At 38.0% G+C, this 23306-nt stretch overlaps 1 protein-coding gene across 2 annotated transcripts in view; it reads left to right on the top strand.

Moving 5' to 3' along the window:
* wdpcp (WD repeat containing planar cell polarity effector) overlaps nucleotides 1–23306 on the top strand; it is a 68295-nt gene that overhangs the window by 37198 nt on the left and 7791 nt on the right. For both annotated transcript variants that reach the window (XM_081394143.1, XM_081394142.1), the window contains 6 exons: nucleotides 4980–5625; nucleotides 12683–12871; nucleotides 13537–13660; nucleotides 13815–13878; nucleotides 19001–19103; nucleotides 22563–22665. In XM_081394143.1, the coding sequence (XP_081250269.1) occupies nucleotides 4980–5625; nucleotides 12683–12871; nucleotides 13537–13660; nucleotides 13815–13878; nucleotides 19001–19103; nucleotides 22563–22665 (1229 nt within the window). The remainder of the gene's footprint in view (nucleotides 1–4979; nucleotides 5626–12682; nucleotides 12872–13536; nucleotides 13661–13814; nucleotides 13879–19000; nucleotides 19104–22562; nucleotides 22666–23306) is intronic.

The raw sequence follows: 23306 nt of genomic DNA on the forward strand, positions 1-23306 counted from the left end.
ATAGCATGTCTTGGACTTACTGATGTCTAGCAGTATCAAATACAGCATCATGCACGTTTTCAGAATCAAAATCATGATTTATTTATTCTTTACTATACTTTTTTTTGTGAGTAATTCAAGTTTCATTATTTAATTAAAAAGTGACTCGTTTTCCATGCAGTGATAAAATACTTTTAAAGCTTTTATTAGGCTACTGATATTGTCTCAAAAGTACTAATTCTTTTTTTTGTGTAAAACTTTCTTAATAGGAAAAAAAAGGATAGCTCTCAAGAACCACTTATAAGACTGTCCGTCCACTTCTCCATTTCTCCATTTCTACTGTACATTCCTAATTTTTCCTGCCTCTCAGCGCTGTTTAATAATGAATGGCGATGATTCAAAAATCAGCAAGCAGTGCTTAAACTCCCAACGTTGCTCTCTGGTTTTAAACATATGCAAAATCTTCACTCGTAGAGCAGGGAATGAGAGAGATGGAGCGGCGTTTCCAATTGCAAATGCACCAAATGAAAACAAACAAGGGGTGGAAAAATGCTAAATAAAAAAATAAAGGGGGGAGGGGGGCAGCGTGGAGCGACGCTGGATTGCTCTGGTTGGAAATGAACCCTGGATTTATCCTAGGCCTTCACCTATTTATTTTCCTCTCTCTTTCTTTCTCTTTTCCCCTCTGTCTCTCTCTCTCTCTCTCATTTTTCTACGGCAAAAAAAACATTAAAGTGTCTCTCGCCTTCATCGTTTCTAATTAAAGTGTTTGTTGTCATTTTCAGATCCGTGGTGTGAAATCAAGCTAGCAGTTTATGTAAGACGCGAGCGGTGAATCAAACGGTTCGCTCGGCGCACAGACACACACTTCAATCAATTCTGCCTCATATATATGTTCCCTTTGTTAAGTTTGCTATCTGCATGCTAAACCCATTTTCTGCTTAGTCTTCAGCATTTAAAAAGTACGCTTTCTTTCCCTATGTGGTCTTAATTCTTACCCCTCGCAGATAAGCACTGCCAAGAGACACACCGGGAAAAACACTCGTGCACACACACTTATTTATGCAAACGTTTAACATTTTTAATCAATTCCCCTGTTCCTGGAATTTAACGATTTTAATAAAGAATTTTTATAAATACACTTCACTTATTTTGCATGTTGAGGTGGTTGTTATGTTTTCAGTAAGCATTTGATATCTCTCTCTTTTTTCCTTTTTTGATAGTTGTTTTGCATATTAAGGTGGTTGTTGTTATGTTTTCCGTGCGCATTAGATGTTGTTGAATATCCTGTTATCTCTCTCAGAACACTTCTCTTCATTTGTTTGATCTGCATATTTACCAGGCGTCTGTACTCTATTTACAAATTGCCACATTTCTTATGTCTTCAACCAAATGCATATTATGCTTTTCACCCAATGTGGAATGATAGCAGAAAAGGATAGTTTTACAGTTTTAAGGCCTGTTTGAAAATGACTCCAGAAATCACACATGAACCATGGAGTCAGTGACTTTTAGGGGGGGTGCACTTTTTTTAAAGGAAATTTTGTGGCCGCAAATGGTTAAACTATCTATATTTTTTTTTGTGATAAAACCATGAAAAAGTAAGTATATGTTTTTTTGTGTTTTGTTGGTTTTGTCAGTGAATTGCTCATAACAATTTCTTCAAAGCTTGGGGTTGGTAATACTTTTTAAGTACAGTAAAAACTGTAATATTGCGAATTATTGTTATTACAATTGAAAATAAATGTCTTCTATTTTAATATATTTTAAAATATAATTTACTCCTGTGATGACAAAGCTGAATTTTCAGCATCATTACTCTAGTCATCCTCAATCCACAAAGAAATCATTTTAATATGCTGATTTGCTGCTTAAGAAATATTTCTTATTTTTATCAATGTTGAAAACATTTGTGCTGTTTAATATTTTGTGAAAACAGTAAGACATTTTTCAGGATTATTTGGTGAATTTATTTGAACTAGAAATCTTTTGTAACATTGTAAGTGTCTTGAGTGTCATTGTTCTTGAGTGTTCAGAATCCTATTAATTTAAATTAATTTAAAGTATTAATTTAAAATAATTCAAATCTTACTGACTCCAAACTTTTAAATGGTCAACACATCTGTTTTGACACAGCCCCCTCTTTTACTTTTTACTTTTTGACTGAGCTATTTGTCCTTCTGCTGAATTTATTCCCCTTATTTTTGGATTTGGATTTTATTTATTCCTTATTCAGTGACTTTGTCAGTGTTATTTGATTCTAGAAGGCTCATGTGGAATGGTTTCAATCTCTATCATTTTTCCGTGCATGGCTGCCGTTATGATTCCAGGGCATGTTATATATGAAGAGAAAAGGTCCGAGTGGAATGTGATTTCCCGGGTTAAATTCTTGGGCATGTGCAGGTGCAACAGAGCGAATGCTTCTGTGTTGATTTCATGCCACAGCGGCCTGACAAGCATCTGAGTAGCACACACACACACTTACACACACCAGAAGAGCGGACACTCAGCAGCAAGAACTTTCATAGATTGCCTTCATCATCATCTCCCTTTCTCTCTCTCTCTCTCTCTCTCTCTCTCACTGTCCCCCTCTCTCTCTCCCTCTCTCTCACTGTTTGCTCTCTGAGCTGGAAAATTGGCTCAAAGAGCTCTACTGCTGTGAACAAGGCCTGCTGCTCAGCTGGACCTCTTTGGGTTTATCTTTCAAGCTGCAAAAGAAAGTCCAGAGAAGAGAAGAAAAGAAAAGAATAGTTTTGACCAGTGACTGAAACCAATAACTAACAGAGACTCACTTACCACTGTTCTCTCTCTCTCTCTCTCTCTCTCTCTCTCTATCTTTCTCGCTCTCCTTTGCACCGCACCTCCCCAACCCACCAAGATGCCGTTTGTCTTTGTGAAATTGAATCTGTCATTGTTTCAGCAGCAGCTGTGGGATTTGCAATGTGTGTGTGTGTGTGTGTGTGTGTGTGTGTGTGTGTGTGTGTGTGTGTGTGTGTGTGTGTGTGTGTGTGTGTGTGTGTGTGTGTGTGTGTGTGTGTGTGTGTGTGTGTGTGTGTGTGTGTGTGTGTGTGTGTGTGTGTGTGTGTGTGTGTGTGTGTGTGTGTGTGTGTGAATGCAGGTCTTAAGAAGGATCACTCTGTGAAGATGTTAAAACCTTTGTGGCGGGTGGGAGAAAGACACTCAAAATGTCCCCCAGTGCTGAGGCAAACACACTGCCTCTCAACCAGCTCTCCTTTATTTCTTCACCTTTTTGTTTTTGTTTAGTGTTACCGTGGCAAAGAGCTTAGCGCTTTCTCTCTGTGGCTATCCGTTACTACTAAACCGGATAAACAAGTGTGAGGATTGTGCAATTTCTCGGTAGTTCCTGATGGCACTTGTGGTCCGCGATTTTACACGCACAACAAAGCACAACAGTATTCAAGATGTTATAGTGTTTAAATGTGTATTATTAGCCAGAAGAGTATCTGTAGCACTGCCTAGCATGGTATTAGCAAAGCATTAGCCTCACAAGGTCACATATTCTGGCCAGAGCAGTGAGCTGACCACCTTAAAATGGCCCAGAAAGGTGTTCAACCTAGCCCTAGCTAGGATTTTACTAGCTTAGTGCTAGCGGGGTCAGAATTATCGTAGTATTAGCCAAAGCAGTTGGGGCGTTGGTCTTTTGCTAGCATGGTCAGTGGGGTGTTGGTTCTGAGCCCGGGCCCAGCTGTGGACAGGCCCAGAGTGGGGGCCTCTGTGGCTGGGGCAGGTGTGTCTCAGCGGGGCCTGGCTCTGTGGAGATCTGGCACTGTTCCGGATCTCCCCTCTGTGCTGTCAGCAACTCCTCTCCCGCCCTCTCACTAAACCCCTCTCACCCCCTGGGGTGCAGCGGGAGTTGGCCCAGGGGGGATTACAGCTAAAAAAAAGACAAAAAAACTCATCCCCTGCTTTCACAGAAACCATCGGCAACCCGCTTAACTCAGTCTCCTACGCTGGCGCGCACGCCACTGTTCTGTGCCAGCCCATCGCTCTCAGTCTCTCTCTCACCACACCATCTGCACCAGAAACACACATACTACAGGTAAACCCGAACTTCCTGCGTGCTGCTGTCTGATAGGACATTTTTTAAGCTGTTTGTGTGCACATTTTGAGGTAAAATCTCCAAACAAATTTGCTCAACATCTGTGTTGGGCCTGTGATTTCTACTGTCTCAGGTATGGAGGAGTCCATGCTGAATATTTACTTCTGCAAATGTTTTGCAAACTTCTGGCCTCCCTGTGTTTTTTCAAGGCTGTCTGTGTCTTTCTTTTTTTGTAATTGTAATGGGTTGTTACTTTTCGCATTTATAAATTGGAAATATAATTTAGTCACCCATTTTCTAAAAAATTTTATTCTTTAGAATCAAATGTGTAGGCAGTGCACATGCTTCTACACATTGAGCTGTCATGCTCAAAGCTTTTTTTAATATGATTGATTATTATTACAATTTTAAGATGATTCATTCACCATTTCACTGTAATTACATATTATGCATAACTTTTCTAAGACTTTTTTTGGATGAAACGCAAAGAGTTAAGGTTGCTCAAATTGAGTTAAGCTGCTCAAATTGGTGTCCTTTACCTCTCTTCTCATTACTTTCTTTTCTTTTTCTGCTCATTATTTCCAATTCTTTTCTGAACTATACTACTACACACCATACATAAAATGTAAATTTATAAAAAAAATATAGATTGTAATTTAAAGTTGCAGGTACAAGTATATGTATTTACAATGAATTTCCACATACATTGGTCATAAAATCTTATCTGTCAGTTGTGACAGATGAGGGTAAAAGTATGTGAACCCTTGGTTTCAGCAGAAATTATCTTCACATTTCCTGTAATTGTAGATCAGGTATGCACAACCAATTTATAAAGAAATTCAAATAGTAAATCCAAGGGTTCATATACTTTTTCCTAAACAATACTTACATAACTATTAAATGAAATACTTAACTTTTGACTTTGTTTCTCTCTGTGTAGGTTTTGAGCTCTGTCCGAACTGACGGGAACCCTATTGACTGCAGATTTAGTCTGACCCAACCCTACCATGTCCTGACTGTGGAGCTGCACCAAGAGGCCAAACACTCCACGTCTGAACTGCATGAGGAGGCCCAGCCTCCCGATGTCCAAACCTGTGTGTATGAATCTGCTCATGGACGTCTCCAGCGTCTGTCCGGCACTCCTCTATCCCTCAAATCCAAACCCATAACCTGTAGTCGCGATCCGTTGGAGCGTTGGGTTCTCCTGGGGCTTCAGGACTGCTCTGTGGTACTTTTCGACCCACAGACTGGCCTCTCCCAGTGGGCCACCTGCTCCATGGTGCCGGCGATGCTAGCTTGGCATCCTTCAGGAGCTCTGCTGATGGTGGGTGGAGGTCAAGGCGAGCTCCAGTGCTTTGATATGGGGCTCTCGCCTCTCCCTCTACGGTTAGTGAGTGAAGAACCGGTCCCAGGCTCTGCAGGCCCCAGCCTGCAGCTGTCTCGCCACATGAAAACCTCAGAGGGGCTAGAAGGGATCCAATGGGCCTACTGTCCGATATCCCAGGGAAACGAGGGTCTGGAGGCACATGATTTACTGCTGCTTCGATTTCATGGAGGGCCACTTGCTGTGCTGAAGCTAAGACTGGGTCAGTGGGACCTTTGTGTAATTGATTCAAATCAAAGTAGAACATTTCAAGTCTAGCACTAAAGGGTCTTGAACGTGATTATATAGCCAGGAGAGTTAAAACACAAAATGGCCTTAAATACAGTAATTTAAATACAGTATGGTAAACTCCAAAGTCACAGATGTTGGAACTTATGCCAGAAAGAATTTACACTACACATTTACACAAAAGTTTCAAAGGTTTGAGGTCAGTAAGATTTTTTTAATATTATTTTTATTCAGCAATGATGCATTACATTGATCAAAAGTGACAGTAAAGACATTTATAATGTTACAAAAATGTTCTACTTCAGATAAATGCTGCTCTTTTATACTTTTTATTCATGTGAATCTGAAGACTGTTGAAAATTCAGCTATGCCATCACATAACATTTTAAAATATATTAAAATACAAAATGGTTATTTTGAATTCTACTAATATTTCACAATATTTCTATTTTTACTGCATTTTGATCAAATAAATGCAGCCTTGGTGAGCATAAGAGAGTGCTTTCTAAAATATAAAAGCATCTTACTGACCCCAGACTTGTGAATGGTAGTGCATTTTAAATAAAGCTTATGACTGACATGTACAGTATAGCAACTAGTCCCTGTACAAACTGGTTAGTCAAGTCACCTTTATTTGTATAGCACTTTATACAATAGAAAGTTTCAAATCAGGAAAGTAACAGAATTATGTCACTGTTACTTTTTGAATTAGTTAGGGATGAACTGGTTAGAGATTTATATGAAATAGTGGATACCACAGTAAAAGACTGACAAGCTAAAAATCATGCATAGTCTGTGTGTATTCTGAATTTGATCTAAGTCTAAAGTAAAAAATACTGATTACTTCATTACACAGTCCTGATATTTGATATGCAGTTTATTTTCTACTTAGTGGCAGAAATGCAAAAGAATTTTCTTAAGAATTTTTTGGTAAAAACAATTCCCCGGTAAACAGAGCCCATGGCGCAGCGGTCGGTGCACATTCATCACATTAACCACAATGGTGCTCAAATGGGTGACACATTTGAATCCCGATTCCCATCCTCTTCCCAGTTGCAGGAAAACAGTACACACATACAGTGCTGGTCAGAATTATTTTGCCCTCTTGGTAAATATTATCAAAGAATGGCTGTAAAAAAATAATCTGCATTGTTTATCCTTTTGATATTTTATTTTTTTTTAAAAATGCAAAAATCAAACCTTTTATTGGGAACACATTGGGAACAATTATTTGCCCCCTTTTATTAAGTACTTTTTGCAACCTCCTTTTTCCAAGATAACTGCTCTGAGTCTTCTCCTATAATGCCTGATGAGTTTGGAGAACACCTGACAAGAGATCAGAAACCATTCCTCTATACAGAATGTCTCCAGATCCTTCAGATTCCCAGATCCATGTTGGGGCTTCTTCTCTTCAGTTCAGCCCACTCATTTTCTGTAGGGTTCAGGTCTGGGGACTGGGTTGGCAATTGCAGATGCTTGTTTTTTTTTTTGCTGCCAAAAAGCTTCTTTTTTTTATTTTCTTTTTGTTTATTCTGTCCATAGAACATTTGAAAAGTAACTGAAACCACAGGAACTTCAAACAGGATGGGTTCTGAGGTCAGATGAAACAAAAAATTAGCTTTTTTGGCAGCAAACACTTAAGATGGGTTTGGTGCACACAGGGATAAAAAAGTACTCCAGGTGTAAAATGAAATATTTTGCTGTATCTTTAATACTGTGGGCCTAATTTTCTGCCAGAGGTCCTGGACATCTTGTTCAGATACATAGCATCATGGATTCGATCAAATACCAACAGATAAAAAATCAAAACCTGACAACCTCTGCTAGAAATCTTATAACGGGCCATGTTTGGATCTTTCAGCATGACAGTTATCCAAAAACAAACATCAAAATCAAAACAAAAATGGGTCACTGAGCACAAAACCAAGCATTTGCAATGGCCATCCCAGTCCCCAGACCTGAACCCTACAGAAAATGAGTGGGCTGAACTGAAGAGAAAAAGCGCCAACATGGATCTGGGAATCTGAAGGATCTGGAGAGATTCTGTATGGAGGAATGGTCTCTGATCTCTTGTCAGGTGTTCTCCAAACTCATCAGGCATTATAGGAGAAGACTCTGAGCTATTATCTAGATAAAAGGAGGTTGCAAAAAGTATTTAATAAAAGGGGGCAAATAATTGTTCCCAATGTGTTTTGGAGAAAAACATTTATTTCATAATGTGATTTTTTTTTCCCCACTTTCAATTCTTTTACTTCAATGAATGTTTTGATTTTTGCTCATTTTTTTTTTTTTTTGTAATAAAATATCAAAAGGATTAACAACGCAGATTTATTTTTTTACTGCCATCTTTGATCATATTTACCAAGGGGGGGAATAATTCTGACCAGCACAGTAGATATCTAGTTTTCAAATAAAACTCAGAATATCTTTCAAAGATTTGATGCCAAATCCAGTGATTAGTTCTTCCAAAAGTGATCATAGTAGCAACCCGGTATCTCGTTTAGGACATAAAACCAGCCAATCAAATAAGAGCTTGCTCGATCACGAGAGTGTGTGCTGTTATTGTTTGTAATATACAGTACATGGGAGTGTGGGTGTACCATCTGAGATTGTGTTCATTGTAGAATTGTAGAAGACATTTGAGGGAATGGCAGAGGCAGGGGCCAAGTCTTCTGAGGTCACTCAATACCCACCCTTGGGCTGCCACCTCCAGGTGCATTCTGGGATGCATTTCTCCGATAAATCATTTACAGTGGCTTACGGTCCCTCCAGGCACCAGATAAAGTTTGCCAATCAAAACCTGCCCATGCCTAGAGTTTAATTTTGACTTTGGAAGTGAATGTGACTCCCAGCGACTCTGTCAAAGTTTTAAATGGAGAGCGTCAGCAAGAGAAAGAGTTTTCTACGAGAGAGAGGTAGAAAGCAAGGGAGGGTGGAAGGGAGAGTGAGCGGCAGCAGTTCCCTCTCCTCTGATCGTGTGCCAAGGTTTTGATGAAGAAAGCAAACGCACATCCTTTCCGGCTGATAATTTGGAGCAGCTAGTGCGCAGAGCTTGTTTGCCTGTTTGTCTATTTATTTGTTTGTAAACGTGTTCGTTGGGCTTGTCTTGCTCACGCGCCCATATTTATTGACTTATATCTCCAAAACTGCTACATGATGAAGTGAGTGAATCGGACGCACAGAAGATGAAAGAGTTGGCAGACCTCCAGTCTTCCCAAGGAAGCAGCTCTTTCTTTTTCTTTCACTCACCCTCCCTTCTTTTTTTCCTCTCCTCCCTGAGTTATCTCATCTGGGCACGCGCTCGGCACAGGAGAGCTGCTGTACGGAGTGGATACGGGGGGCAGCTGGCCGGCACACTCTGAGAAAGTGAAAAAAAAAAAAAGTGAGTGAGGGAGAAACAAGATTAATTTAAAGGAGAGGAATTTGCACAGCATTGCAGTTTGGAGGCCTTTGGTTGCATCACATAGGACACCCCGTTTGTTTTGGTTGGGCCAGATTATGCAGATTGTTAACACTTTTAATTAAATAAATTAGTGGGGTCTTTTTTAACCACTTAGCCACAGCTTCCATTGAAGTCGAATTTATTTTTTGTTTTCTATCACAATCGGCAATGAATTAAGACGTCTCATAACTGAAAGTCACCTAACTGTTATTTCAAGCTTTTTTACTGGACAGAACAGTTACATAAAAAAAAAAAAAAAAAAAAAAAAAAAAAAACATTTCCACTAGATTAATTTCTACATTTAAAATTTGTTTCCCATTCATTTCCATTTTTGAATGAAAGTCACGAAAAACAAGCAAACAATTTTTTTTTTTTGACATATATATAAAACTTAAAACAAACTGTAAACATGTGCACTCTTCCTCCTCCTCAGTGTGATGTTTGTCACCTTGTTCACAGGCCTAGGGAGAAAATGAATCCTTTTCTTTTTCAATTTGGTGTATATGTGTGCTATAAACAGCATCATTGTATTGCGACTCTCTGCAGCTCTTCTGTGTCTGTGCTGACGTCTGTCATTTCTCTCTACACTGTTATTAGTCACATTAGTTGCTCTTCAGGGGCTTGTGGGAGGCGGCCTGTTAATTTCCCACATGCAGTTTTAATTGGGCCCTCCCCGACCTCTTTTCTAAATTCACTTACAAAAAAATGGTGGCGTCATTTCATTTGCCGCAAAATGGCGCCTCCTTCTGCTCTCAGCGTCCACGGGAGTTGATTTCTGTCTGAGAGGGGAGTTAGAAACAAAAAGAGATAAAAAAAGAGAGTGCTCTCTGCTTTTCTTTGCTGTTGTATGTGTGTGTTCCTGTAAGACTTCAGGAATCATTAATACAGATGTTGTTGATGGGTTGTTTTATTCATAGGCAACATATCTCTGTGTTTGTATGATGTTTGTCAATGTTTTATGTACATGTGTTTTTTTGTGGCTGTACTGATGGTCTCCTGTTGAGAAGCGAGCAAGGTTAAGCGTAGCTGCGATTGAGTGTGCCGTTCAGAAGCAGATCCAGTATGGTTGGATTAAGCTCTATTACATTATTAAAGGCGCCTTTACAGGTGATTACTGCTCATTGTGATCACAGACGCTAACGTTCACAGAAAGTTAGCAAAAGAAACAGACAAATGAAAGAAAGGAATAGAAAGATGTGTCTGAGAGAGAGAAGAGACAGGAATGAAAGAAAGAGAGTGGAGCAGATACTTAAGGATGAGTGTGTGAAATGAAATGTATGAGAAAGTTTGAGTATAGTTAGGCATATATATACGAAATGCTCTCGATGCACTTTACAACCTACTGTAAAATCAGCACAAACCTAAAGATATTAAAGATAATAGCTGATAATGTAACAAAAATGTACAATGTAGTGCCCAAAAATAATTTTACTAGCTTGCCACAAATATTATAAATAGCCATTTTTTAGGAAAATATTGAAAAAATTTCTCATTTCTCAATGAGAAAGTTACCTATTGTTCAATTTACCTTTTTTTGCAAAATATCACTGATTTGACTAGATAGCATTATTTTAGTGACATTTTAATCAGCACAATTTTACAACGTTCAACACAACACAGTAGTCAACACGTTGCATAAATATATGGGTGATAAGACAGCACTACTTGATAGAGCAGTTCAACTAAACCTAAACACATCCTAATTGTTACCTTGTTTTTTTATTTTACTATAATTCTTAGAATTACTTTGTAGTTCTAAATACCATGACATATACATATGATATTTAATACCATGATAAACACTACCGTTCAAAAGTTGGAAGTCAGTAAATCAGCATATTAGAATTATTTCTGAAGGATCATGTGACACTGAAGACTAGAGTAATGATGCTGAAAAGTCAGCTTTGTCATTTCAGGAATATATATATATATTTTTATTTTTTATTTTTTTTGCAATAATATTATAGCTGTGATCAAATAAACACAGCTTTGGTGAGCATAAGAGACTAGTTTCAAAAACATGACATAAAATCTTACAGACATCATAATCATGTTGTAAAATTAGTGTTTATTTGCCTTCTCATTTCATCGCCTTCTCCCTTCTCACTATATAACTGTATTGATATCAGCTGTTAAAAAATCCATATTAGTTGACCAATAATTTATGCATTCAGATCAGTTTGAAGAAAACTCATCTGTTTGACCCTTTTGTGATTAAAATGGTGTTTGATTGTCTTGCCAGTAAATGCACATGTTTGAAAAGCTTTGTAAACTGTAGAATGTACATCCATTAGCTCAATGTCCGTTCAGCTGCTCTCACTATCCCTCTCTGATTGATTCTGTGCTGTACGTGGCTTTTTTTTTAAAGCATCCGTTGTTCCTTCTAAACAAGGGCATTTTATTAATACACTGGCGTGAACTGCTGTGCACTTGCATGAATGTACACAGGAGTGCAATGGCTGATGTCAAGATTTTCCACTTTATAATACATTACATTGTTTCTCGCTGAACTCTTCCAAATACTTGGACTATATGGTACAAGTTGCATGGAATTTTTTTTGTGTGTGTGTGAACCAGAGCTGTGCAAGAGATGAAAGCAATCGTTTGCCAATGATTGTGATGTATGACAGTGTTATTATGGGTTTCAAACCAACTGCTCAGAGGTTGCAAGCAATTGTGAATTTTACAGATTTTTTAATAATTCTACTGGGCTGGGTACCATAGACTGCACTTCACCAATTAATGAGATTTCCATTTCATTTTAATTGCGTAATCTTGCTTTTTTGTAGACTCTTATAAGGTAAGAGCTGATTTTTTTTTTTTTTCTCATTCACATACCAGCAGCTGCCCATTATCTGCCAGGTTAGATTTAGATTTTGTTTTTAATTGGCTGATGTTGTTGGTTAATGTTGCCGTTTTGTCTTTCTTCTGTTGTTCTACACTTAATTAAATTGATATTGCCACGTGATGTTGTTACAGTGGATGACATCACCTGAACTTGCCACACCTTGACTCTTATAATTCTCTAAACTAACTGACAGCAGTATCCACACCAACGAGTACGTTTAACCTAAATCGACTGCATTTGCTGTGTTTGTCAGTTCAGTGCTCTCTCTCTCTCTCACACACACACACACACACACACACACACACACACACACACACACACACACACACACACACCTCTCAACTGTGCTACAGGGAAAGAGCACAGACTGAAGATCGATCCAAATATCAATGGCAATCTTACAGAGTGTCGCCTCTAAAGATCTCCAACCTCATACGATCCAGAGCTTGCACAATCTCTCTCTTTCTCTGTTACTTGTAATTGTTAAATTATTTTTGCCTTTTCTGTGATTTTTATTTATAGTATATTAAAAAAGGGTACAGGAAATTATGTAGACAAGAGTGAGGGAAAGTGATTGGGAAACATGGCTTAATGTGCCAGAGCATGACAGTTGCCATTGCAGTGCCATTGAAAGTTATTTTGGAGAAAGTTTGCTTTTGTCATCATGTATTTGATATATGTCATGTCATAACCATACAGCCACTTAATAATAAACAAAAACAGTATTTGTTCTATGTGCAGGTGTGTTTAATGGTGCTCAGCTAGGCCCAGGAGATCTGGTACAGCACCGTTTGCGCTGTGAGGAGGTGGATGCAGCACTGGGAATTCTGGGTAATATGGACTGGGCCATGATGGGAGCAGAGTGTTACAGGTCACTCATCTCCATCACAGATCACCTGCTGAGAAAACCACTGGACCAGCAGACTGAAGGTAAAGACTCTAGACCCTACAGGCTTTGATTTCTGTACAGAGACTAAACTAAGTGCAAAATAAACAGCTTAGAATCAAAAAGGTCTTTACGCTTTAAAATAACACTATTTAAATCACGTTATGTGCTCTGGTGCTGAGAGTGAAGTACAAGCAGGACAGTGGAGCACAAAACCATGTTTTGATGAATTCAAAATGTAAAAGTATTTGGACACTTGTAAAATTTCAACAATTTATCAAATCAAGTGTCATTGTTTTAAATTAATCATTATTTGTTCAGAATTTTGAACACACTTTTCTAGTAAAACATTTCACAAATTTAAAAAAAATATATATTATTAAATTATTATTATTATAATAAAAAAAGAAACTACACACACATACATACAGTATTTTAAAATTTAAGTATTTTAATTAAAAAATTAATTAAAAAGTTTAAAACACTGGTTGTCAAAAGTTAGTGTTTCTTCATCAACATTCATAGCTAATGTGATGAACTAAATGAATCCACTGTAAGTCACTTTGTCACCACCTGGTTAAAAGTAACTGAAAAAACGTCTCATCATTTGTTTGCAGATTCCACCTTTTTTATATTTTGTGTATAATTTGATGAAAACTGTTTGAGGCCATTGAATATACATATTTGATCCTAAAGTGTGTGATTGCAGGTCAGTTGGAAGCGGCTCTGGGGCTGTTTTACACTCCCTGCAGACCCCTCTCAAACACTATCATACTGGAGTACAGAGACCCCATCAGCAGATACGCCAGACGATTCTTCCATCACCTGCTCAGGTACACACATAACACACACTCTACATACTGATGGTGTGTGTTCCAGATTGGAATGGTTTAATGTATTCTCTTCAATTAAAATAAGCATTAAAAATCACCATTCAGTCAGGTGTTCAGAAATGGGGATTCAATACTTCTGACTTTACTCTTCCAGACACCAGCGGTTTGAAAACGCCTTCTTGCTGGCTGTAGATATCGGAGCTAGAGATCTGTTCATGGTGAGCACACACTTTCAGACATGCACATACTGCCACAACTGCCCCGAAATGTACTTGGACACTTCCAGGGATTCCCAAACCTTTTTTATCAGCCAAATTTTTTTCACAGTTCTCTGATGTTAGTTAATGGTCACATGACATGCAGGTAAACAAATGATTTATTCATTGTAATTTTATGTTTTTATGATTTTTTTTTTTTAATTATTAGATTTACATCAACTCACAAACACAAAACATTAAGACAAAGTATTTGGACACTTTCTAATTTTTAGATGTTAGTGGATCATGGTCATACACCTGTTAAGACTGTGTGAACTTGATGAGACCTACTTCAATAAAATTACCTTGGTTAAAAATAAACATTTTATATTTTGTATCTCATGAAATTCATACATTATAATTGTGACTTAAGTGTCCAAGTGTGAATTTTTAATGGAACAAATTATACACTATATTCAAAAGATCCAGTGAAGAAATTAATACTTTTATTTAGCTAGAACATATTAAATTGCTCAAAAGTGACATTATAATGTTACAATGGTTTTTTTTTGCGTTAAATGCATTACTGTTTTCACAAATTTTTTGAGCAGCACAACTGTTTTCAATATTATTAATAATTTTTTTAATATTCAATTATTCTTGAGCCCCAATTCATCATATTATAATAATTTCTGAAGGATCATGTGACACTGACGAATGGAGTAATGATGCTGAAAATTCAGCTTCGCCATCACAAGAATAAATTACATTTTAAATATATTCAGAAAGAAAACAGTTATTTTAAATGGCAATAATATTTCAAAATATAACTGTTTTTATTGTATTTTTGACCAAGTGAATGCATAAAACAAAAAAAAAATCCTAATGACCCCAAACCTTTGAACATTTAGTACATATTTAAATGTTCAAAACTGACAGGTAATATGCAGGTAGAAAGCTAATATTAAGCTAATAAATACTTTTCAAGAAAACATATCAATCTGTGATGATTATTAATAAAAAGATGAATTAATTTATTCTTGTGACCGAGGTAGAAGTGATAAATCTGTTTTAAAATGAACTTCAAAATGTGTTGCCATTGTCATGATAACAGTTTCGTTATAGGTGGGTTACACATGCAGAGAGCTTTGAGACTGAGAGGCTCAGGGCAGGTGCAGTTTGGGATTTGAGGCCCCTGGCCATGTCATGTCCCCTCTCTCCTACCATAACAAGAATCCCAGAGACTCCAGAGAGCAACAGTTGCTAAGAGAGAGAGGGAGGGGGTGCGGAAGAAAAAGAGCGAGGGAGTCTGTCTTTCACAGCTCTCGTGGCTGGTACACTATCTTTTCTCTCCCTCTCGTTTCTCACTCCTTTAAATGGTCCTGTGTTTGTGACCCCTTTTCTAGGCCTCCTCTCTCCATGCCCGAGTGACACCTTCCCTATTAGCGTTCACACCGGCCGCTGTCTCTCTCTTTCTCTCTGTCCTTTTTTCTTGCAGTTCCTCTCTCTCCGTCCTTCTTTCACGCTGATCGCACTCGTTCCAATTCATTCCCCACTAAGTGCTGCTGCTGAGGGCCCCAATTGAAAAGGTGGAGCTCGAGCCACACAAGCCTGAAAGGGCAGAGAAGAGAAGGAGGGAGGGAGGGAGGGAGAGAGAAGGGCAAAGGAAACCTGGATCTGTTATTCTTGGGACATGCACTGGGAAAACGAAAAAGAGAAAGGATGAGAGAGACGCAAGTGGCAAATTATGAATGGCCCATGAATATCAGTCCTTCTGAATCAACAAAGAGAAGTGAGAGCGAGTGAGCTAAAGGCAGGGAAATGGAGAGAGAGTGAGAGGGAGCTAAAGGCAGTGGCGTTTCACCCCACGGTTTTGGCTCTTGACTAATTAGCCACAGAAGTTAAATTAAACCAACCGCAGGAGAGATGGAGAGAAAGAAAGAAAGAGAAAGGCAGAGAACGAGCGGGGGTCCTTGCTCCATCTGATCTGGTCCCCTCTGTGTCACAGAGGTCAGCTGAAACAAAACGGACGGAGCCCCACGTAAGAGCCCCCAGTATGAGTCGGGCTCGAGTCTGCATTGTCTCCGAACCAACAATGGAGCACCGAAAGAATTTCTCTTTCTTTTCTTTTGTAAGAAGCCTTTTGTGAAGTGAAGCACTTTGGTGTCGGAAGAAATTGGAGGGGTTGGAGTCACCCAAAGGGGTAGAGAGGAAGGGAGAGGGAGGGCAGGGTTGCCCCTCCACTCATTCACTGGAGTGTTTTGCATAATTGTTACATTCTATACTTGTAATTATCCTGTGATGTGAACCTGATAGTGTCTGCGCTAATTCATTTAGCTGTATTTCGCTGACTTTACTCATTCCTCGCTCTTTTTTTTTTGATCTGCCGATTAATTAATTAGATCATAATTGTGATCGTATGCTTGCTTTGTTGGTTAATGGGGCGTATGCATGTGCGTGTGTTTGCTGGATCGGAGGGGGTCGTGTTCATATCAACGATTAGACATGACGTGCGGCACTGAGCTGATATTGGCTGGTTTCTGTGTCGAGATGGATAATGAACTCTCACGAATCTGATAAACACCTTCCTCAAACACTCACGTGGATTACAGGTGTGATCCTCCAGAATTGTCTTCGCACTTGTGTGTGTGTGAGCGTAAATGCGCAATTGTGCATGTAACGGTTCTTTCTCCCTCTCACGCTCTGCTCCACTGGTCCATGTTAATTTTAAACTCTTTTCTGACGTCGAGTGAATATCAAGCTTCATCGCTGGACCAGCTGTTTATCCTGTCTCCATATGCCTCTCCAGTCAAAAATAACACTAAAAGGCCGTTTATCCGTGTTTGAGCTCTTAAAGCTCTTAAATAAATAAGATTAGACCAGATCCTGTGTCCTGTGTAAGCTGTGGTGAATAAGAGGTATAATATCTGATTTATGTACAGAATTATTGTCATCCCTCTTAGAAGTCTGGATTCACTCGCTTTTTCTCCGTCTGTCTCTCTGTTTCCTGGCCTTCCTTTCTTTTTCGATCAATCTCTCTTTCTGGCTCAGAAAGCATTATGTTCTGCTAATCTGAAATAAAGGTCTTCAGATGCATTGCTAATATCCACCCTTTCGTTTTCCCTGTCAATTCTCCGTCTTTACCGAAAACACGATGCCCTTAGAATGCTCTCTCTATCTCTATTTTTGCATCTGATTTTCCCATTGTATATGTGCTTATGGAAATGTGGGCATTCTTAAAATACACAGCCACTGAAAGTTCATGCCTGTAGCTGATTCAGGGCTCTCCAGACTGAGACTAAAATGTGACTAATAAATCGCAATAATAATTTCAAATCAAAGGAAAATTCACCGTGATAGCTGAGTTACTCAAAAAGATTCATAAAACAGTCTCAAACTCGCATGTTAGTTAGCGATTAGAATCAGGGAATCGATTGTGAGGTTTAATCTAAATAAACTCAATTTTAAAAAGTCTTTTTTTTTTTAAGATGAAGAATCATTGTTTGAATCGTGAGGTTATTGGCTCTCATCCCTGAGCCTGTGAAGAGCTAAACCAAGTCCCGTTTGATGTTTGTAAGTCACTCTTAAAAACTCCCCAACCCCCCTCATTTGATCAGACTTGGAGAGACTGGTTGACAAAACAGGCATTAGTGCTCTGCAGGTCTGACTGTGCTGTATTCACCCTCCCTGCATCTTGCCGCAGCTCTGACTGATGTCCCTGAAGCGGAAGGATGGGTTTAGCGTTTAAACGGACAGACAGAGAGAGGATCTTATTAGTATCAGAGTCAGCACTGAGCTTCTCTCACAACTTTCACTTTAATTTACCCATGAATGGGCCCCTCCAAGATGGTCAAATATAGTCTGTCAATTACATTCTTATAAGTTCTTCCAGCGTGTCCAAACATCTGAGGATCTTCTCTACAGATACATAAGGATATTCTGTTGACTGAGAATGTTTTATACCACGTTTTTTGAACTATACTGAAGATACACATACTATATCAGATTCATTTTAGATAGGTCTAGCTCTTAAATTAGAATAAGTTAAATGAATGGTATACACATATGACCAAACATTCAAGTTTACATGTTTGCAAGTTTTTATTTTAGTTTATTTTACTTATTAATTGTATTTTATATTTTATTTTATTTAGAGTTATTATTCTCCTGGAACTGATAGATGAACTATTGCTTGGCAAAGGAATTGTTTATTGTGGTTGTTATTTTTAATTAATACTAACTAAAAATGAATAATAAAATATTACTAAATATAAACTAAATATTTTTTTTTATATTTGCCATTGCCCCGTTTTGCGAAAGCCGCAAATAAGCATTTCTACACTGAATTTACCACTCTGTTGGTAGGCCTCTCTTTCTTTAGTTTATTACTTGTTTGGCATATTTTATGATAGTTTTTAAAGACTTTTAGTTGAATTCACCAAAGATTTCTGTGGCCAGTGAAGCACATCGAGTGTCATTGTTCACCCAGACTTTCTCTGAGCAGTCAGATGTGCTTTATCTTTGTTTAGTGTCAATCCAGCATCCATTTTGGTGGGACTAATGGTGTGACATTTAAAAACATGTTTGTGGGTTAATGGAGGTCTCCTGACTGCATGAGGCTCTATAATAGATATGTTATAGTCTATTCTCTGGGATGAGAGGGCTCATATTTAAGAGAGAGAAAGAGCAAGAGCGAGTGTATGAATGTGTGTGCGTCACACACCCACCTGCGCGTAATGACAATAGTTTAAACTCTATTCTGACATGAAGAGCATCGCTCCTGCTTTTTAAAAGATGACACATGCCTTTTTCCCACATCTTTGTGCTTTTTGAAACCAGTATGATTGCGTCCGGTCAGAGTTCAGGGAGAAAGAGAAAAGGAGGGAGGACAACATAAAGGCGACTGAACAAATGAGCAAGACTGATTTTTGAAAGTTTGATACTTTTATCTGTTTTCCCCCCCTCTGAAACTTCAAACAGGTTATTTAATCTATTCTCTCTCTCTTTTGCTCCCGCAGCCTCTATTCGCTGCTTCTCTCTCTTCGAGTAGAGCGCAAAAATGAAAAACGGAAAAAACTGAAGTATTGTCATGTGAGCTGAGATTAATTTTAGATTGCTCTGCTGTTCTGCTTTACCTTCAAAGGACCTCCATTACGTGGCAGCAGATAAGGGTGAGGTGGTGTTAGCCGCTGTAGCCAAGAAGAAGGCTAATGAAATAGACGCAGAGGCACAAACATCGGCTCCAGGTGAGAGAATTATTCACATAATGTTAGATACAATAAAAATCATTCCAAATCTCCTAGTGGTGTATTAAGAATGTTTTGCAAGAGCAAACAATCACTCAAAAACACTAATTATCTGCATGTTTTCATTTACTCGTTTAGAAAAAGAAAAAGAAATGCAGAAAGGTGCAATTATTTAAAGCTGAACTGTTTTCAAACAGGTTTCCTGACCACTCCCATTGTTTGAACACACATTTTAAGCTGGGATAGGTGAAATTATTTTGAGACAGAAAAAGGATTTCTTTTAACTTAAAATTCACAATTTGCAGCTGTTGCAGGTGGCATGTTGTGCTCTAGCTCTGAGTTCAAAACATGTACACTGTTCATTTCATTCAGTCTTTCATGATATGACGTAAGACGCATGTGACCCTGGCCGTGGCACCATTGGGAAATTAAAAAAGTCATTAGGTTTCGTAATGTTTAATCGCTTATGTAATTATATTTTTCTTATTTAAGGTTTTTTTTAACACTGTGCGCAGATATAGAGAGTTTGATTTGTTCACGTTGCTGATTAGCTGAATAGGATGGGTTTAAAGTGCATTGACCTCAGCTCTAATATTCTGTTTACTACCGACCTGACGAGGACGTCCTACGTTCTGCTCTTCAGCGATGTTCAACGAATATTTCATAGGCCAACAGGATGGGCAGACATTAAAATGAGAAAGGGCATTGAAAGAAAGGAAAAGCAAGTGGGAGATGAGGGACGGACAGAAGTTGTTCAGCTAACAGGTGTACAGAAGAGACAAGGGAGGTGTTTAGCGTCTAATAAGGGGGTGAAAACTTGAGGGTGTGTGTGTGTTTCCCACCCTGTCTGCCCATAAGCCTCTTAATTATGTCCTTGATGATTTCCCTGCTCTCTCACCCCGAGCAGACCTTAGCCTTGGAAGGAAGTGCTTAAGAGTGTGAATGTGAAATGAACAGATGGGCAAAATAGTCTGTTTGAGGGCATTTTACCGCTGTTAATAGTTAAAATGTTGCAATTAGAAGTCATTGCTTGAGTTTTTTTATATAGTGCAAGAGACCCTCTCTCTCTCTCTCTCTCTCTCTCTCTCTCTCTCTCTCTTTCTTTTCAGTCAACTCTGTGTAGATTTTCGGGTCAATAGCTTCTTTCAGGTGCTGATATTGCCTGTGTGTGTTTGTATGTAGGGATTATTGAGGAATAGAGGAATATTTACAGGAAATTCTGTAGGGCAGCGTGGAGGATCATAAATAGGGAATGAGAGCGGTATGATTCTGCTTTGTGCATTAAACAGACAAGGTGTCTTGTTTATATTTGGCCAGCCTGAAGCAAACGTCTCACACTGTCAGCCAACCATGACTCTAAAGGACATACGCACACACTAGAAATTCAAAAGTTACTTAGTATTCACACATTATATGGTCGTTCTCATAAATAAAACAAAGTGTCAAACAGCTTTAAGGGTATTGTTCTGTTGTAGCTGCTTCTGGATGATTATTAACAATTTAGCTGTGCTGCCTAGAGTCTCTTAAACCAATATAATAAAGTCTGTTAAACCAATATAATAGATAGGACTGTGCCAATCTATTAAAATATGTAATCAAATAAATTACATGATGCACTTATTAATTAATCAAATATCCCCAAATTAGTGCTGGGCGGTATGATCTGAAAATCTGTATTTTACTGTCTGGAGTACATAGATTATAAAAACATTGGATGGTCAAATACTTATTTAATAAAAAAAAATGGTGGTAATCAAATCAATTTATAAAACTAACAATTTAGTTTATCTTAAAAGGTAATGACTTTTTGGCAAGTTTACTGTTTAAATTAAAACATGTATGAAAACTTGTGTAATATTCTGTAAATATTCCTCTACTCTGCAATAATAATATATTTGTTATAATTTCTTCAAATTAAACCAAACTTTTATTTTGACGTGTTGTCGTGAAGACCAGTTTCTGTGTATATGACATGACGATCGTTTCATCAAATAAAATGGTGAAATGCTTGTAAAGTTAAAGGTAGGCTTGGCGATGTTTTTCTTAAACACTTTTTGTTTTACAGAACAGATTTTGTTATCTCTTCACATCCTAATAGCGATCAATAAGAGAAGTGGTCTAAATATTAAAACATTTACATATATGTTCTGTGAAAGTCTCAGGACCAAAAAAAAGTTCATCCAATCATTGCATTCGGTCTGAATACAGTAGCCTACATAGCGTTCTTCGTGCCTATTGAATAAATGCAGGCATGCAGCAATTGTTTCAGCTATGCATCAGTATGGCTTTATTTGAAAAATAAATATTTTACGTGAAATTGAAACCACAACGGTTGGTTGAACTCGTACCATATTTCGTCCAGCAATACCACAAAAATAATTTCATTTATTCGTATTAAAAGTGGATTTAAAATCTACAGCAATCAATAATATATATATATATATATATATATATATATATATATATATATATGATATATATATATATATATATATGATATATATACAGATGATCCTTCAGAAATCATTCTAATATGCTGATATAATATGCTTTAATATGCTCAAGCAACATGTATTATTATTGTCAGTGTTGAAAACAGTTGCTGTTTAATATTTTCATGGAAACTGATTTTTTTTTTTCTTCCCCCAGAAGTCTTTGATGAACAGAAAGTTCATTTAATTGCAAACAGCATTTTATTGAAACATATTTTGTTACATTATAAATGCCTTTTCTATCACTTTGATTCATTTAATTATGAAAATCTCGACCCCCAAACTTTTTTCTTTGTTCAAATGTTTTACTGAGTGGAAAGTAAAAGACATAAAAAACAGACATAGTTTAGACAGTCCACTTTTTTTTTACTATTACAACAAAGAAAACAACAGAAGGGGGGGGGGGGGGAAGAATTTGGAGGGAGGAATGGTGATAATTCAAAGGAAAATTGTTTGCACTCAATGAATACATTAAAATAACAGCCCTAATAATGTATTTTTCCTTGCATTTTTTAATATTCTTGAACTCCCTGCCTAGACTCCCTGCAGTTTCTGTCTGTCTGTCTGTCTTTCCATCCTTCCACCGTTGCTTTGTTGTCACAGAAGAGGATCAGTGTCCACTATCTCATTGAGGAGTGTGTTGATTTGCTGAGAGAGCCAATTGTAAAGGAGGACTCTGAGAAGAGCGTATGAGAGGGATCATCTTCTAGCTCATGAGACGCAGACGCACACACTGCTGTGCTGTAGGGTGTTCCCTGAGATCAAGTCTCACTTAGTGTCTCTTGTAATATGTAACCTTCACTGTCTCTGTCTGGGAGAGTCATGTACTAGACGCCCATGTTTTACACTATATGTCATGTTCTGTCTCTCTCTCTCTCTATTTCATCCAAGAGCGTCTACATTTCAAAGATTCTTCATGTTAAACTGTTTTCCTCGGGGCATGGTGGGATTTTGTGTGTGATTTCAGATGAGTGTCAGTCAGCAAACGGAAGGCAGAGTGGAGTCAAGCTCCCACCAACCAGCAGCGACAGACATGTTCACGACCCCAAACGCTGGAGCACTGCATCAAGGTGTGTGTGTGTGTGTGTGTGTGTGTGTGTGTGTGTGTGTGTGTGTGTGTGTGAGTGTTTTAAATTAATAAGTCTAGATTAAGTTGTTAGCTGATGCATTAGTAATTGCATTTCTTGAAATGCCATAAACTGGTGTTGTTAGCAGTGTCATTTGAGAGTATTTCTTAAAGGGATAATTCACCCAAAAGTGAAAATAATATTGCTTGCCCTCGTGTCATTCCTATCTGTAGGCTGTTATTTTTTTCTGTGGAATACAAAATTCAGCAAATAATCTTCATAAAAGTAGTCATGTGATGCATAGCAAGAGTTGTGAAACTGTTAGACACTATTTCATAATAATACTGAAAACCACACTGACCAGAGCATTGACTCAGCGAGCTGAACCTGAGAACCGACTGTGAATGAATCATTCAGTTCGATTTGTGTTTTGGATCAACCAGTTCATTAAAAAAAACTTATCCTAACAAAGAAAAAACACTGATCAGTTTGTCAAGTTTAATAATTCAGTGACTTATGGCGTAAATTTCAGTCTGTTCCTCGCTTAATGCTATCATATGGCTTCACAAGAGTTTGAATATAGTGAATATAGTTTTATGAACTACTTTTATGGGGCTTTTTGTCTCTTTTGTAGCTTGATAGAA

This window comes from Scardinius erythrophthalmus, assembly GCF_964197995.2.
Source record: "Scardinius erythrophthalmus genome assembly, chromosome: 19".
NCBI lineage: Eukaryota > Metazoa > Chordata > Actinopteri > Cypriniformes > Leuciscidae > Scardinius > Scardinius erythrophthalmus.